The sequence below is a fragment of the Chiloscyllium plagiosum genome, unplaced genomic scaffold (assembly GCF_037043375.1).
Source record: "Chiloscyllium plagiosum isolate Xiang-an unplaced genomic scaffold, Cpla_swu_hap1 HiC_scaffold_39, whole genome shotgun sequence".
In the NCBI taxonomy this organism is placed as follows: domain Eukaryota; kingdom Metazoa; phylum Chordata; class Chondrichthyes; order Orectolobiformes; family Hemiscylliidae; genus Chiloscyllium; species Chiloscyllium plagiosum.
The window spans coordinates 22940693-22953408 of record NW_028270177.1 but is presented as its reverse complement, the minus strand read 5'-3'; the positions used below and the strand labels follow the sequence as shown (position 1 = coordinate 22953408).

The window sequence follows — 12716 nt, the reverse complement described above, 5'->3', positions numbered from 1 at the left end:
ATGATGGTTCAACTCATATTCATTGATACTTCAACAAGAGTCTTGAAAATTACAATTCATGAATGTGTACATCTGCCTTTTGGAACATTTTGAAGTATCTTTACATTTCTAATTAACCAGTTACTTCACTGTGTCCAGACTCTATCAAATGGAACTTCATATTTTCTGCAGAAATTCTGAACTTTGTTGCAAATCGCTATAAGGATGCCCCACTTGTAAATTTTAGCAAACTGAAAGCTTACTTAAGGGAGATTATAATGTCATACACTAGATTGCAGGTAGTTCTTCTATAACGCGATGGTTGTGTTCTTGTGCAACCCTGCGTCATAGAAAAATTGCACTTTAGAAACAGCGTTTAAAGTGTTGGTGATGTAATAGAGTTACAGCCAACACATATTTTAAAAGTTCGTGCTATACAAACAGTGATCCCAATTCATAAGTCGCGTTACAGGGAATTTGTGTTAACAGAACGTGTGCTATAGCAGAACGACCTGTATTAATCTTGAGAAGGTTGAGGGATTCTGGAAATTTGCACACCAACCCCGTACATTTGGAACTCTGAAGGGGTTTGTCCGGGTTAATGTGGAGAGGTTGTTTTCCTTTGTGTGAATGTCGAGAACCAAAAAGCATTATCTCAGAGTAAGGAGTCACCTGTTTAAGACAAAGATGAGGAATTTCTTATCTCAAAGGGTAGTGAATCTGTGGAATTCTTGACTGCAGAGACCTGTAGAAGTTGGCTCATTTAGAATACTCAAGGCTGAGATAAACAGATTTTAAATCTGTAATAGAACAGAAGGTTTTGGGAAAATGGACTTGCGAATTATTAAGTTGACCACAATCTCATTGAAAGGTGAAGCAGACTCGATGGATATAGTTCCTGTTAGAATTAAGGACATGCCAAGTGGGTCTTCCCTGTTGATCTAGCACAGCAGGTCTGATCTCTAGCATCTGCAGTCCTCACTTTCTCCTCCTTCCCTGTTGATCTGGATAGAATCTCTGTAACACTTAGAAAGCATTTGAAGCTAGTATGCAAAAGGCAGTTTTCATGACTATAGTGCTGCTTGAGTGGAAGACAAAGCAGGGGGTGGTGGTGAGCTTGTGTTGAACTCAGTTCCCCAGATTTCTGTGCAGCCTTTATCTTTACATTGTTACAGGAAGTTGGCAATCCTCCATTCCAACTGGGTCTGTTTTTCTGTTCACTTTGTTTTTTTGTGTGTCGTGGAAGACCAAGCAAAAATACCAAGTATCAAATTACACTGACTTTCTCTTCATAGAGAAACACCTTCGACTCGCTGCATGCAACAAGATAAATTCATCCAAAAACCTGGAGAATTTGTAGATCCTGCTTTTCCAATGTAGTTTATAATGAATGATTTAGAATACATAGGAGAAATCTTATGTACTAATTCTAAGAAAAAGTTTGAACATCAAAAGTGATTAATTATGGAATGTTGCTATGAAATACAAAAGAAAGTGAAACACACTCCATGATTTAATTTCTGCAGAATGAAATCTAGCACTTTCTTGCATGATCCTCGTTAACCATCTAGCTGCAGTACAGCTAAAAGCTGCAGGATGCCTGGGATATCATTATTTCTGAGTTTCTATTCCTCCAGAAATCCTTGCCCTCATTCATCCCTTACCCCAGCAGCTCTCTTCGTATTCCTGAAAAAAAATTAATAACAACCTTTCAGGTTTGTTAGGTCTGCTGCTTTCTGACCTGTTGAATTTTTCCTCCTTATCTGTTTTAATTAACGAGCTTTATTCGAAACTCAAAACTCTTCTGCAAAAAAAATATAAAGAGTTGTAAAAGGTGAAAAATAAAATATGATAACATCAATTAAAAATTGAAATATTCATAAATTCACATTTTTAATGTTAAAATGATCATCATTAACCAAATTGCCACTCTTTCATCCCAAAACTCTATTTGTTTACAGTTATTTCTATAACCAGTTTCGTCCCACTGGCCAAGATCATATAATCAAGTTACTATGTATTTACTTCCTTCTATGAAATCTTAGTGTTGGCTCAGGTCTTATCTATTGCATCCCTCTCCCACAACATAAGAGTGGAAGTTGAGCATCTTAGGCCGGATGTGTGTCTGTTTTAAGTTCGGTTCACTGCTTTTTGAGTGAATTTCTAAATTTTAGTATATTCTAATAAGTACTGTGGATGTAATTAGAAATAAATACTTGTGGTCATGAAGCTGAAATGTTTTGAATAAAGTTGCTCATTATGTTGGTCAAAGCTGAAAATGTGTTGCTGGAAAAGCGCAGCAGGTCAGGCAGCATCCACGGAGCAGGAGAATCGACGTTTCGGGCATGAGCCCTTCTTCAGGGCTGAAGAAGGGCTCATGCCCGAAACGTCGATTCTCCTGCTTCTTGGATGCTGCCTGACCTGCGCTTTTCCAACAACACATTTTCAGCTCTGATCTCCAACATCTGCAGTCCTCACTTTCTCCATTATGTTGGTCAGTACTGATAAGGTTCCAGTTAAGGGTAATCATCTTACTGCCATCTTTTGGTTGAAAACGGGATTCTGCTGGTTCACGTCATTATGTAAAATTCCATTTTATTTTGCTTTCTCATATGTATTCCATTCGTAAAAATGGTTAGATAATCATTGGAAGCCTGCTTTCTCCACCACTGCTGCATTGTGACTGTTACTGAGGGGTACTTGACAGCGGTTTTTAGATCAGAGTGGTGCTGGAAAAGCACAGCAGGTCAGGCAGCATCTGAGGAGCAGGAAAACTGACGTTTCAGGCAAAAGCCCTTCATCAGTAATGGAGCATTCCCAACGCCTCCATGGACATCCAATCCCTCTACACCTCCATCCACCATGACCAGGGCCTCCAAGCCCTCCATTTCTTCCTCTCCCAACTTCCCCAACAGTACCCTTCCACTGACACTCATTCGTTTGGCTGAACTGGTCCACACCCTTAACAATTTCTCCTTCGAATCCTCCCACTTAAAAGAAGATCTAAACTCTGGTTTCCAGCATCTGCAATCCTCACTTTTGCCTGGTACCTGACAGCAACCCAAAACTGTGATTTGCTCTGTGTGTAAATCAGGAACAACAGTTTTGAATTTAAGCTCCACAGTTTTGGTCCCTGTATCTGAAACACAGCACAAAGAGTTGGGATTAATGGGTCTTTTTCAGGTTGAAATATGGAGTGTCACAAGCTTCAGTCTCAGGGCCTTAATTTTTTACTGTCTGTATTTATGACTGGGAGAAGGGTGCACATATCCAAAATTGCTGATTATACAAATATAGGTGGGAGGATCTGTTGTGATGAGGACATAAGCAATCTCTGCAGGGGGCTGTTACTGCATTGAGTGAATGTTTAAAAAGTTAGCAAATGGAGTTTACTGTTCAGTTGTATGTGAGGAAAGAAGAATATAGGGGAAGATGGCATTCTGCTGGGAATGCCGTTAAGGCTTTCAAAAGAAGGAAATGTGTCATTTTGTGTCCGAGAAGGGTGTAAATGACCTATTCTATTTAACAGTGGCATTTGAAAAGTAATGTTGGCAAAGCAACAGGGAAATCTCAGGGATGTTTTTTGAGTACTGTCATGGGACCATGTTACATTCATCAAGAAGGTGGAAGAGACTGGTTTAACATCCCATCGAGAGAGAGCCCCCTCTGACAGTACAACATTGCTACGTGGAGTGTCACGCAGAGATTATATTTTCAGGTTCTCGAAAGTGGGGCTTAAACACATCACTATTTGATTCAAAGCCAAGGCTGGTGCTTTTTCATGCTCATTTAGTTTACAAAACTTTATTATTATGAGGACATAAATAATTTAAGAATTCCAGGGGGCAGCTGATATCCTTCACATTTAAATTTATTAATATGGCAATAATCACCAAATAACTAGAATTAAAATAATTTACCTTTGAAATACAAAAGGCTTTAAGCATGTACCAAATCCAATTAAAGAAACATTAACTTTGTTGTGCGTGTCCAGGATGTATCTTTTTCCTTCATTTACAGTTCATTTACAATTTTTATTCAATAAGCTGTTAATAAGTTCTGGGGCATTTTGGAACAGATGCGACAAATGCGAGAGGAGTTGGAACGCTGTTGTGGTGAACGTGACGAAGTGGTTCTGAAAAGCCAACAACTGAAGCAGAAAGTTAATGACCTTGAGCTTGACCTTGAAAGTAAAATGCAATTCAAGGACGACCGAAATCGGCAGATCAAGCAAATGGAGGTGAACGAAAATTAGTGATCAAATTTACTTTTTTTTTAAAAAAACCATTTTGTTTGCAGAAATATTCAGAAAATCGATCACGGTTGTGCATCTGAACCCATGGCTAATTTTGAAATGGTCCAGATAGTCACTACAATCAAAAGATGAATTGACCTTTCAAAAATTAGGTTTTGCCTTGAAAGGGAGATTAAATATTGCTTGGTTTATTTATTATCGAATTTATTTACTTATTATTTCGTATGTTTGAAATAAGCATTGATTGAAATCTTAGAGAACTGCTTCAGATCAAACAAAATGGTGCCAATTTTACTGAATAATTAAATGGTTAATATTTTAGTATTAATATACTGTAACCTTTCCATTTTTACAACATTTTATGCAAATTAACTGTTAATTGATTTTAAATATTTAAGTTTTTTTGAAAGACTAGAAGTTTATGCGATGCAGACTTGACTTATTTGTTCTGTATTCTGGATTAATGTTGCTGGAAGAGCACAGCAGTTCAGGCAGCATCCAAGGAGCTTCGAAATTGACGTTTCGGGCAAAAGCTCTTCAGAAATAAAGGCAGTGAGCCTGGAGCGTGGAGAGATACGCTCGAGGAGGGTGGGGGTGGGGAGAAAGTAGCATAGAGCACAATGGGTGAGTGGGGGAGGGGATGAAGGTGATAGGTCAGGGAGGAGAGGGTGGAGTGGATAGGTGGAAAAGGAGATAGGCAGGTAGGACAAGTCCGGACAAGTCATGGGGACATTGCTGAGCTGGAAGTTTAGAACTATGGTGAGGTGGGGGAAGGGGAAATGAGGAAACTGTTGAAGTCCACATTGATGCCCTGGGGTTGAAGTGTTCCGAGGCGGAAGATGAGGCGTTCTTCCTCCAAGCGTGTGGTGGTGAGGGAGCGACAGTGAAGGAGGCCTAGGACCTCCATGTCCTCGGCAGAGTGGGAGGGGGAGTTGAAATGTTGGGCCACGGGGCGATGTGGTTGATTGGTGCGGGTGTCCCGGAGATGTTCCCTAAAGCGCTGTGCTAGGAGGCGCCCAATCTCCCCAATGTAGAGGAGACCGCATCGGGAGCAACAGATACAATAAATGATATTAGTGAATGTGCAAGTAAAACTTTGGATGTGGAAGGCTCCTATAGGGCCTTGGATAGAGGTGAGGGAGGAGGTGTGGGCGCAGGTTTTACAGTTCCTGCAGTGGCAGGGGAAAGTGCCAGGATGGGAGGGTAGGTTGTAGGGGGGCGTGGACCTTATTTTTTACCTTATTTGTTCTGTACCTCTGGTCTAAAGAATTTTACACTTAGCGTTTTTGTGCACTAACAGCCATTGTTGAAATGTAATGCATCATACCTGTATAATAGGGGAAAGCAGTTTTATGAGAACAGTTGTTATTTCTGAGCCATTGTACACCTCAACCTGATTTATGTTCCCAGGATAAATTGGCAGAAATGGAGGTGGAACTGGATGAAGAGAGAAGTAATTCAGACCTTCTAACGGATCGCATCAGTAGAGATCGAGAACAGGTAACTAAATCAGTTGTACAAACTGGAGAATAGGTTAGGCTTTGTTGAAATTGATTGATTTGATGTCACTGCTGTCCAGTCTACAGCATAAGAATTTGTATGAATCAAGAAATAAGTACAAGGTAACAAATATGGGCAAATTAAGTCAACAAGATAGGGTTCCTCCAATAATTGGCAATATTTCCTGGCATTAAACATCTAAACATTGCATTCAACATCAAAAATACAAACCATTGTGTTGATTTCCCTCTTTATGAACTGTGCTGCAAAGGCTGCTGTTGGATTTGTCAGTTCCATTGTATTTGGGATATGTGCAGGTTTGCCAACAATAAAAATGTACAAACCATTGTTTATAACTCATTATATATTTTACCACTGGCAATGCCAGTGTATGACTTTAATAAATATTTACTGCCAGAAAAAATGCGCATCTCCTGCCTTTGGCCTTGCTCATAAATACAGAAAACCATACCTCTCTCATTCAGACTCATTTGTTTACAGCTCTGAGATGAGACTAAATACATCATTCCACCTCTCCATTGTAATTTCACATAGCTATCAAAATCCTCTCATAAGGTCAGACCAAGCCATTCAGCTTTTGAATTAGATCATGACTCTGTCTCCCTGCTGTGCGAGTGTATAATATTCCAAAATGCATGGTGTTACATAACTATGCAAAACTATACCTTAACTCCATTTACACATCTTGGTTCCAAGATCCTTGGAATAGAAATTCTAAATAACATAGCTTTGTTGAAAAATTTCCGGAAGAGAGTAGATGTCTGCATTCTCCAGCGATTATGTTCTTCAGAAAGCATCATTGTGTAAGGCCAAAGAAATGAGGGGTACATTGCAGGCTGCTCAGTATTGCGTTATCCTGAAACCAGCTTTTTTCTTGCAGCAAAGTAAATTTGTATAACAGGGAATTGTTCAGTTTCAGGTTCAGTAGTCCTTTGGATTTTAAGTGCCATCTCAGATCATGTCACTTTTGCACTTACCTGTTCTACCTTTGGTGTTGTTTTAAGTCCTCTGGTAATAATGGGTTATATACGTGTTTGAATTGACTGGTGTGAATTGGTAATGAGGATGCCTATCATTGATGCCGTATCAGTTACAGTTTGTAAAGAGATTTGAAAGCTGAGCACATTTAGCTCCATTTCAGTCTACTAGCAATCTCTGTTTTCACTCTGTTGTATGGGAAGGTTGAATAGATAACAGTCCCAAAGCCAAAAATACTAACTAAATTGTACCCATATAATCTGTCCACTTAGACCACAATATTAGAACTTTTTGTTCCAACATAATATTGTTTTGAAACTCTATATTTTGTTTAAATATCAAAGGTGAAATAATTTATTCACTTATACAAAATGACCAAATTGGTTGATATTTTATAAAGTGAAGCCAACATCTATCCAAATAATTTCTTGCATCATTTCAGAAATCTTAAAAAAAACTGTTCTTTCCCTTGATTTTTTGCCAAATGTTTATGAGCTACAGAATTTTACAACATGTTTCTCTCATTTGATCTTTCTGGCATGTGATTAAAAGAGTCCTTTTAACTTTCACCACCAATAAGATTTTAAGTTTGAAACTGTGGAAAGAGCTTTATTTTCTTATTTCTTACAGACTTCATATGTTTAATTGATGATTTTGTTTCTCAACAATAACAATTTCAATAAATGGAATTGTACTTAATATCCATTAGATTTTGAATTGATGTAAATCATTTTAAATTTTTCTTTGTAAAAGAGTTTGCTTGCCCTAAACATTTTTTTCTAATGCCAAAAGTGTATTTAAAACAGTTGCTTACCTGTTTTTTATATTCATGATCTAAATCTACTTTGTATATTGATGTTGGATAGTATTTCAACATTATCTTGTTTCAGCAATGCTCCACAGCTATTTTGCTGTCATCTGTGTGGCATGAATGGATTTATATTTGACTTTACTGTGTATGAAGCTAAATTATTTTAAAAATGGAAATTGCACTTCATTGGAAACTAAGGAAGGGAGGTCTGTATTTTCTAGAATGTGCCCATTGAAACTGAAGACAGTTCACTTTATTTTGCCAATACATTAATGAGTAAAGCTTTTAAATGTTGAAGTCCCATTGGACTATAGGGAGAGGCTGAACAGGCTGGGGCTGTTTTCCCTGGACCGTCAGAGGCTGAGGGGTGACCTCATAGAGGTTTACAAAATTATGAGGGATATGGATAGGATAACTAGACAAGCTCTGTTCCCTGGGGTGGGGGAGTCAGAACTAGAGGGCATAGGTTTAGGGTGAGAGGCGAAAGATATAAAATGGGACCTAAGGGGCAACTTTTTCACGCGGGGTGGTACGTGTATGGAATGAGCTGCCAGATGAAGTGGTGGAGGCTGGTACAATTGCAATATTTAAGAGGCATTTGGATGGGTATATGAATAGGAAGGGTTTGGAGGGATATGGGCTGGGTGCTGGCAGGTGGAACTAGATTGGTTTGGGATATCTGGTCAGCATGGACAGGTTGGACTGAAGGGTCTGTTTCCATTCTGTACATCTCTATGACACAAAATAAAATTAAGGAGCAACTGGTTCATTTTGTGAGGCCATTGTCAGGGTGTCATTGGAGACAAGCATGGCTTGATTGGAAGGGGTGCTGTTAATTTTAAAGTCCTGAATTTCTGACCGACATTTGTTTCTACTGAACCTCCATGCTGATAAGCATCTTGAAAAATGACTCTCAGCCACTTCAGTTTTACCACTGTCAAATTTATGCTGGTGAGAATTAATAACTTTCCATAATTTAGCAATGCTGCCAGAAGGAAATTACTGCTATAATAGAGTGTATAAAATAGACAGTGCATGAAATGTAATAGAATTGGTACTAAAAGACTTTCAATTCATAGAATGTCCTGTAATATCAGAAAATACCCAAAAAAAACTTGGACGGTTTAAGAGGGAAAATACAGATTGATAAAAATTGCTTTCAAATCTGTAGGATATTTCCACATGTTCAGGCCTATGAATTGATAATGAAGTATGACCACTCTTAGTTGTAGGAAACATCAGGTGCCAGTTTGTACACAAGGTCATACACACTGGAAACCTTTGCATGTGACATTAAGTGTTTTCAGAATACTTGTCAAAATGGCTTACTGGTTTATGTTGTGGGATTGACTTATAATTTTTGCCTTAGTTATGTGTTTGGTGAAATGTGTCTGTGTAAGCAGCATTTGAGTTTATAAATTGCCTTTACAGAACATGTAATGATTGAATTTGCTTAATCACGTTAGATTACAATATTTTTGTTCTGTTTGTTTAGCTAATTAAAAATGATATAATTCCTATTTTGTGTCTATCACTGAACAATATTTCTCCCAAGCATTGTCCCAGACTTCATCCCTGCTCATCATTTATGTTTCATTTTTAAACACACACACTTTCACATCTGAGTTCTCACTTCACCCCCTTCACCCATACCTGCCATCTCATCTACACAACAATTCCTTTGTATTCTTGTCCTGCTCCTCAGTTTGAGAACAGGGATGTGGGAACCTTTTCTTTCCCTCCCTTCTCTCTTTCTCTCTCCCCCTCCCTCACTATTGTCAACACCATTTTGTGAAAGGTAGGTCCTGCCTAACTAACCTTATTGAGTTCTTCGAGAAGGTGACAAAACAGGTAGATGAAGGCAAAGTGGTTGATGTGGTGTATGTGGACTTCAGTAAGACGTTTGATAAAGTTCCACACAGTAGGCTATTGCACAAAATATGGATTTTCAGGATTGAAGGTGATTTAGTGGTTTGAAACAGAAATTGACTAGCTGAAAGAAAACAGAGGGTGGTGGTTGATGGGAAATGTTCACCCTGGAGCTCACTTACCCAGTAGTGTTCTGCAAGGATCTGTTTTGGGGCCACTGCTGCTTGTCATTTTTACAAATGATCTGGATATGGGCGTAGAAGGATGGGATGATACTAAGTTAGGCAGAGTTGTGGATAGTGCCAAAGGATGTTGTCGGTTACACTGGGACATAGATAAGATGCAGAGTGGCAAAGGGAGTTTAATGCAGAAAAGTGTGAGGTAGTTCACTTTGGAAGATATAACAGGAATGCAGCGTACTGGGCTAATGGTAAAGTTCTTGGCAGTGTAGATGAACAGAGATATTTCGGTGTCTAGGTGCATAAATCCCTGAAAGTTGCCACCTAGGTTGACACGTTTGTTAAGAAGGCATATGGTGTGTTGGTGTTTATTGGTAGGGGATTGAGTTGCGGAGCCACGACGTCATGCTTCAGCTGTACAAGGCATTGGTAAGGCCGTACCTGGAGTATTGCGTACAGTTCTACTCACCACATTATAGGAAGGATGTGGAAACTTTGGAAAGTGTTCAGAGGAGATTTACAAGGATGTTGCCTGGTATGGGAAGGAAGGTCTTACGAGGAAAGGTTGAGGGATCTGAGGCTGTTTTTGTTGGAGAGAAGAAGGTTGAGAGGTAACTTAATCAAAACATATAGGATAATCAGAGGGTTAGATAGGCTGGACAATGAGAGTCTTTTTCCTTGGATGGTGAAGGCTAACACAAAGGGACATAGCTTTAAATTGAGGGGAGATAGATTTAGGACGGATATCAGGGGTAGTTTCTTTACTCAGAGAGTAGTGGGGCATGGAATGGCTTGTCTGCAACAGTAGTAGACTCACCGACGTTACGGACATTTCAAAGGGCATTGGACAGACATATGGATAATAATGGAACAGTGTAGGTTAGATGGACATCAGATTATTTTCACAGGTCGATGCAACATTGAGGGCCAAAGGCCCTGTACTGTGCTGTGTAATGTTGTATGTTCCTCCTCATCTCTCCCCCTACCTCACATCTTCTCTCCCCCCCTCCCCTCTCCCCCCCTCTTTGACTCCTCCTCCTCTCTACTGCTCCCTCACACCTTCTCTCTCTCCCCTCCCTGATTCCTCCTCCTCTCTCCCTCCCTCACTCCTCTTTACCCCACCCTCTCCTTCCCTCCCCGACCCTCTCCACCCCTTCTTCTCGCACCCTCTCCACTCCACCTTCCTCCCAACCCTCTCCCCCTCTGTCTCTCCCTCACACCCACTCTTCCCCTCCCTCTCCTTCTCCTTTTCCCACTTCCGTGCTCTCCCTTTCTCCTGCCTCTCCCTTCCCCTCCTCCGCCATTCCGTATCTTCCCTTACCACCTTCTCCCTTTCCCTCCCCGCTCCCTCTACCACTGCCCCTCTCTCCCACTCTCCCTCCCCATTTCTTGCCCTACCCTCTTCCTCTCTTCCTCCTTCTCTGTGTCTCTTTCTTTCCCCCTTCCCATGCCAGTAACATTAACTAGGATCATCCTGTTCAAAACTGGAAATCCCGAATTGAATTGAATTGAATTTATTGTCACATGTACCAAGGCACAGTGAAAATCTTTGTCTTGCAAGCAATGCAGGCAGATCACATAGTTAAGTAGCATAGATAAGTAAGTAATAGGTAAACAGTGGCAAAAAACAAAAATACAGGTATAGGCGAATGTTAAGAGTTTGAGAGTCCATTCAGTATTCTAACAACAGTAGGGTAGAAACTGTTGCAAACCAGGCTGGTGCATGTGTTCAGGCTTCTGTACCTTCTCCCCATGTAGAGGTTGTAGAAAAACATTGCCAGGATGGGATGGATCTTTGAGAATGCTGGCTGCCTTTCCTTGACAGCGGGCCTGGTAGTTGGATTCTATAGATGGGAGGTTGGCCTTTGTGATTGTCTGGGCCCAGTTCACCACTCTCTGGAACAGTCTCCGATCTTGAATGGTACAGTTGCCATACCAGGTAGTGATACACCCAGACAGAACGCTCTCGATGCACCTATAAAGTTGGCACAGGTATTCGCTGTCACGTCAAATTTCCTCAGCTGCCTGAGGAAGAAGAGATGTTATTGGTCCTTTGTAACTGAAAAAGGCATGGGAGTTTTAGAGGGATTTGGGCCAAATGGAAGCAAGTGGGACTAGTTCAGTTTGGGAAACATTGTTTGGCATGGACAGGTTGGACCGAAGGGTCTGTTTCTATACTGTATGAAAATAGAATCTCATAACCAACTGCTGTAATTCATTCATGTGAAAAACGTCCAGCGTCATGTGTTCTTGTTGCCATGAGCAGTAAGGACGTTACTGCGGCAATGGTGCAGTGTAAGGATGAGAAGCCTGCCTCGCATTCCCCATCACCGGTGCCCTCTGATGAGATCCCTGCTGAATACGCTGCACCTGTGACACCACTGAGACCAGGTGTTGGCTGCAGCTAAATGAGAGTGTGGAAATGAGCTCCCACAAGCCTAAACACAAACTAAAATGTCATTAGCTTTGCCTGCTTTAAGCTTGTTCCGTTGTGCTGATTCGGTCCCTCTAGCATTTATCGGCACTGTGGTTATACAGGGGGAGAGCAGAATTAATAAACTCAGAGATTAGCTAATCAGTTTATGCAAGAAAGGAAATAAATGCTAATATTCAAATCCGAGCAACAAACCTGACCTTCGGATTGCGGAATATGTTTTTATGAAATGGCTCCATTTTGTTTGTTTGAAACTCCAAAGTTAAAAGGATAATTATATTACCCACACACTTAAAATGCAATTTTTATTGCATTCTGACACTTAATGATGTTTGTAAAATAATGATAAACATGGCCTGTGGGTACACTGTGTACTTTTATTTCACTGATTTTTTAATGATTGAAATTTCAGTTGACCTTGTGGTTGTATAGTGTGATTAGACTGCAGTATATTTACCTAGGCGATAATAACATGTGAATATGTTCTTGTAATTAATACGTACTGTTATTTAAATGTTCCTTTAATCTATTTGGGGGTGTATACACAGTTTTTGCTCTGAAGACTCTCAGGCACTGAGTCCTGCTTTGAAACTGTTCTGACTTCATCTCTTTTCACTGACTGGCATTGGCTATTATTGTTTAGAGAAAATTTGGAAATAATACTCACCATTAAGAAAATATGAGCATCAA

At 40.1% G+C, this 12716-nt stretch overlaps 1 protein-coding gene across 5 annotated transcripts in view; it reads left to right on the top strand.

Moving 5' to 3' along the window:
- cgnl1 (cingulin-like 1) overlaps positions 1-12716 on the top strand; it is a 145123-nt gene that overhangs the window by 108171 nt on the left and 24236 nt on the right. For all 5 annotated transcript variants that reach the window (XM_043677460.2, XM_043677455.2, XM_043677456.2 and 2 more), the window contains 2 exons: positions 4058-4219; positions 5645-5734. In XM_043677460.2, coding sequence (XP_043533395.2) covers positions 4058-4219; positions 5645-5734 — 252 coding nt within the window. The remainder of the gene's footprint in view (positions 1-4057; positions 4220-5644; positions 5735-12716) is intronic.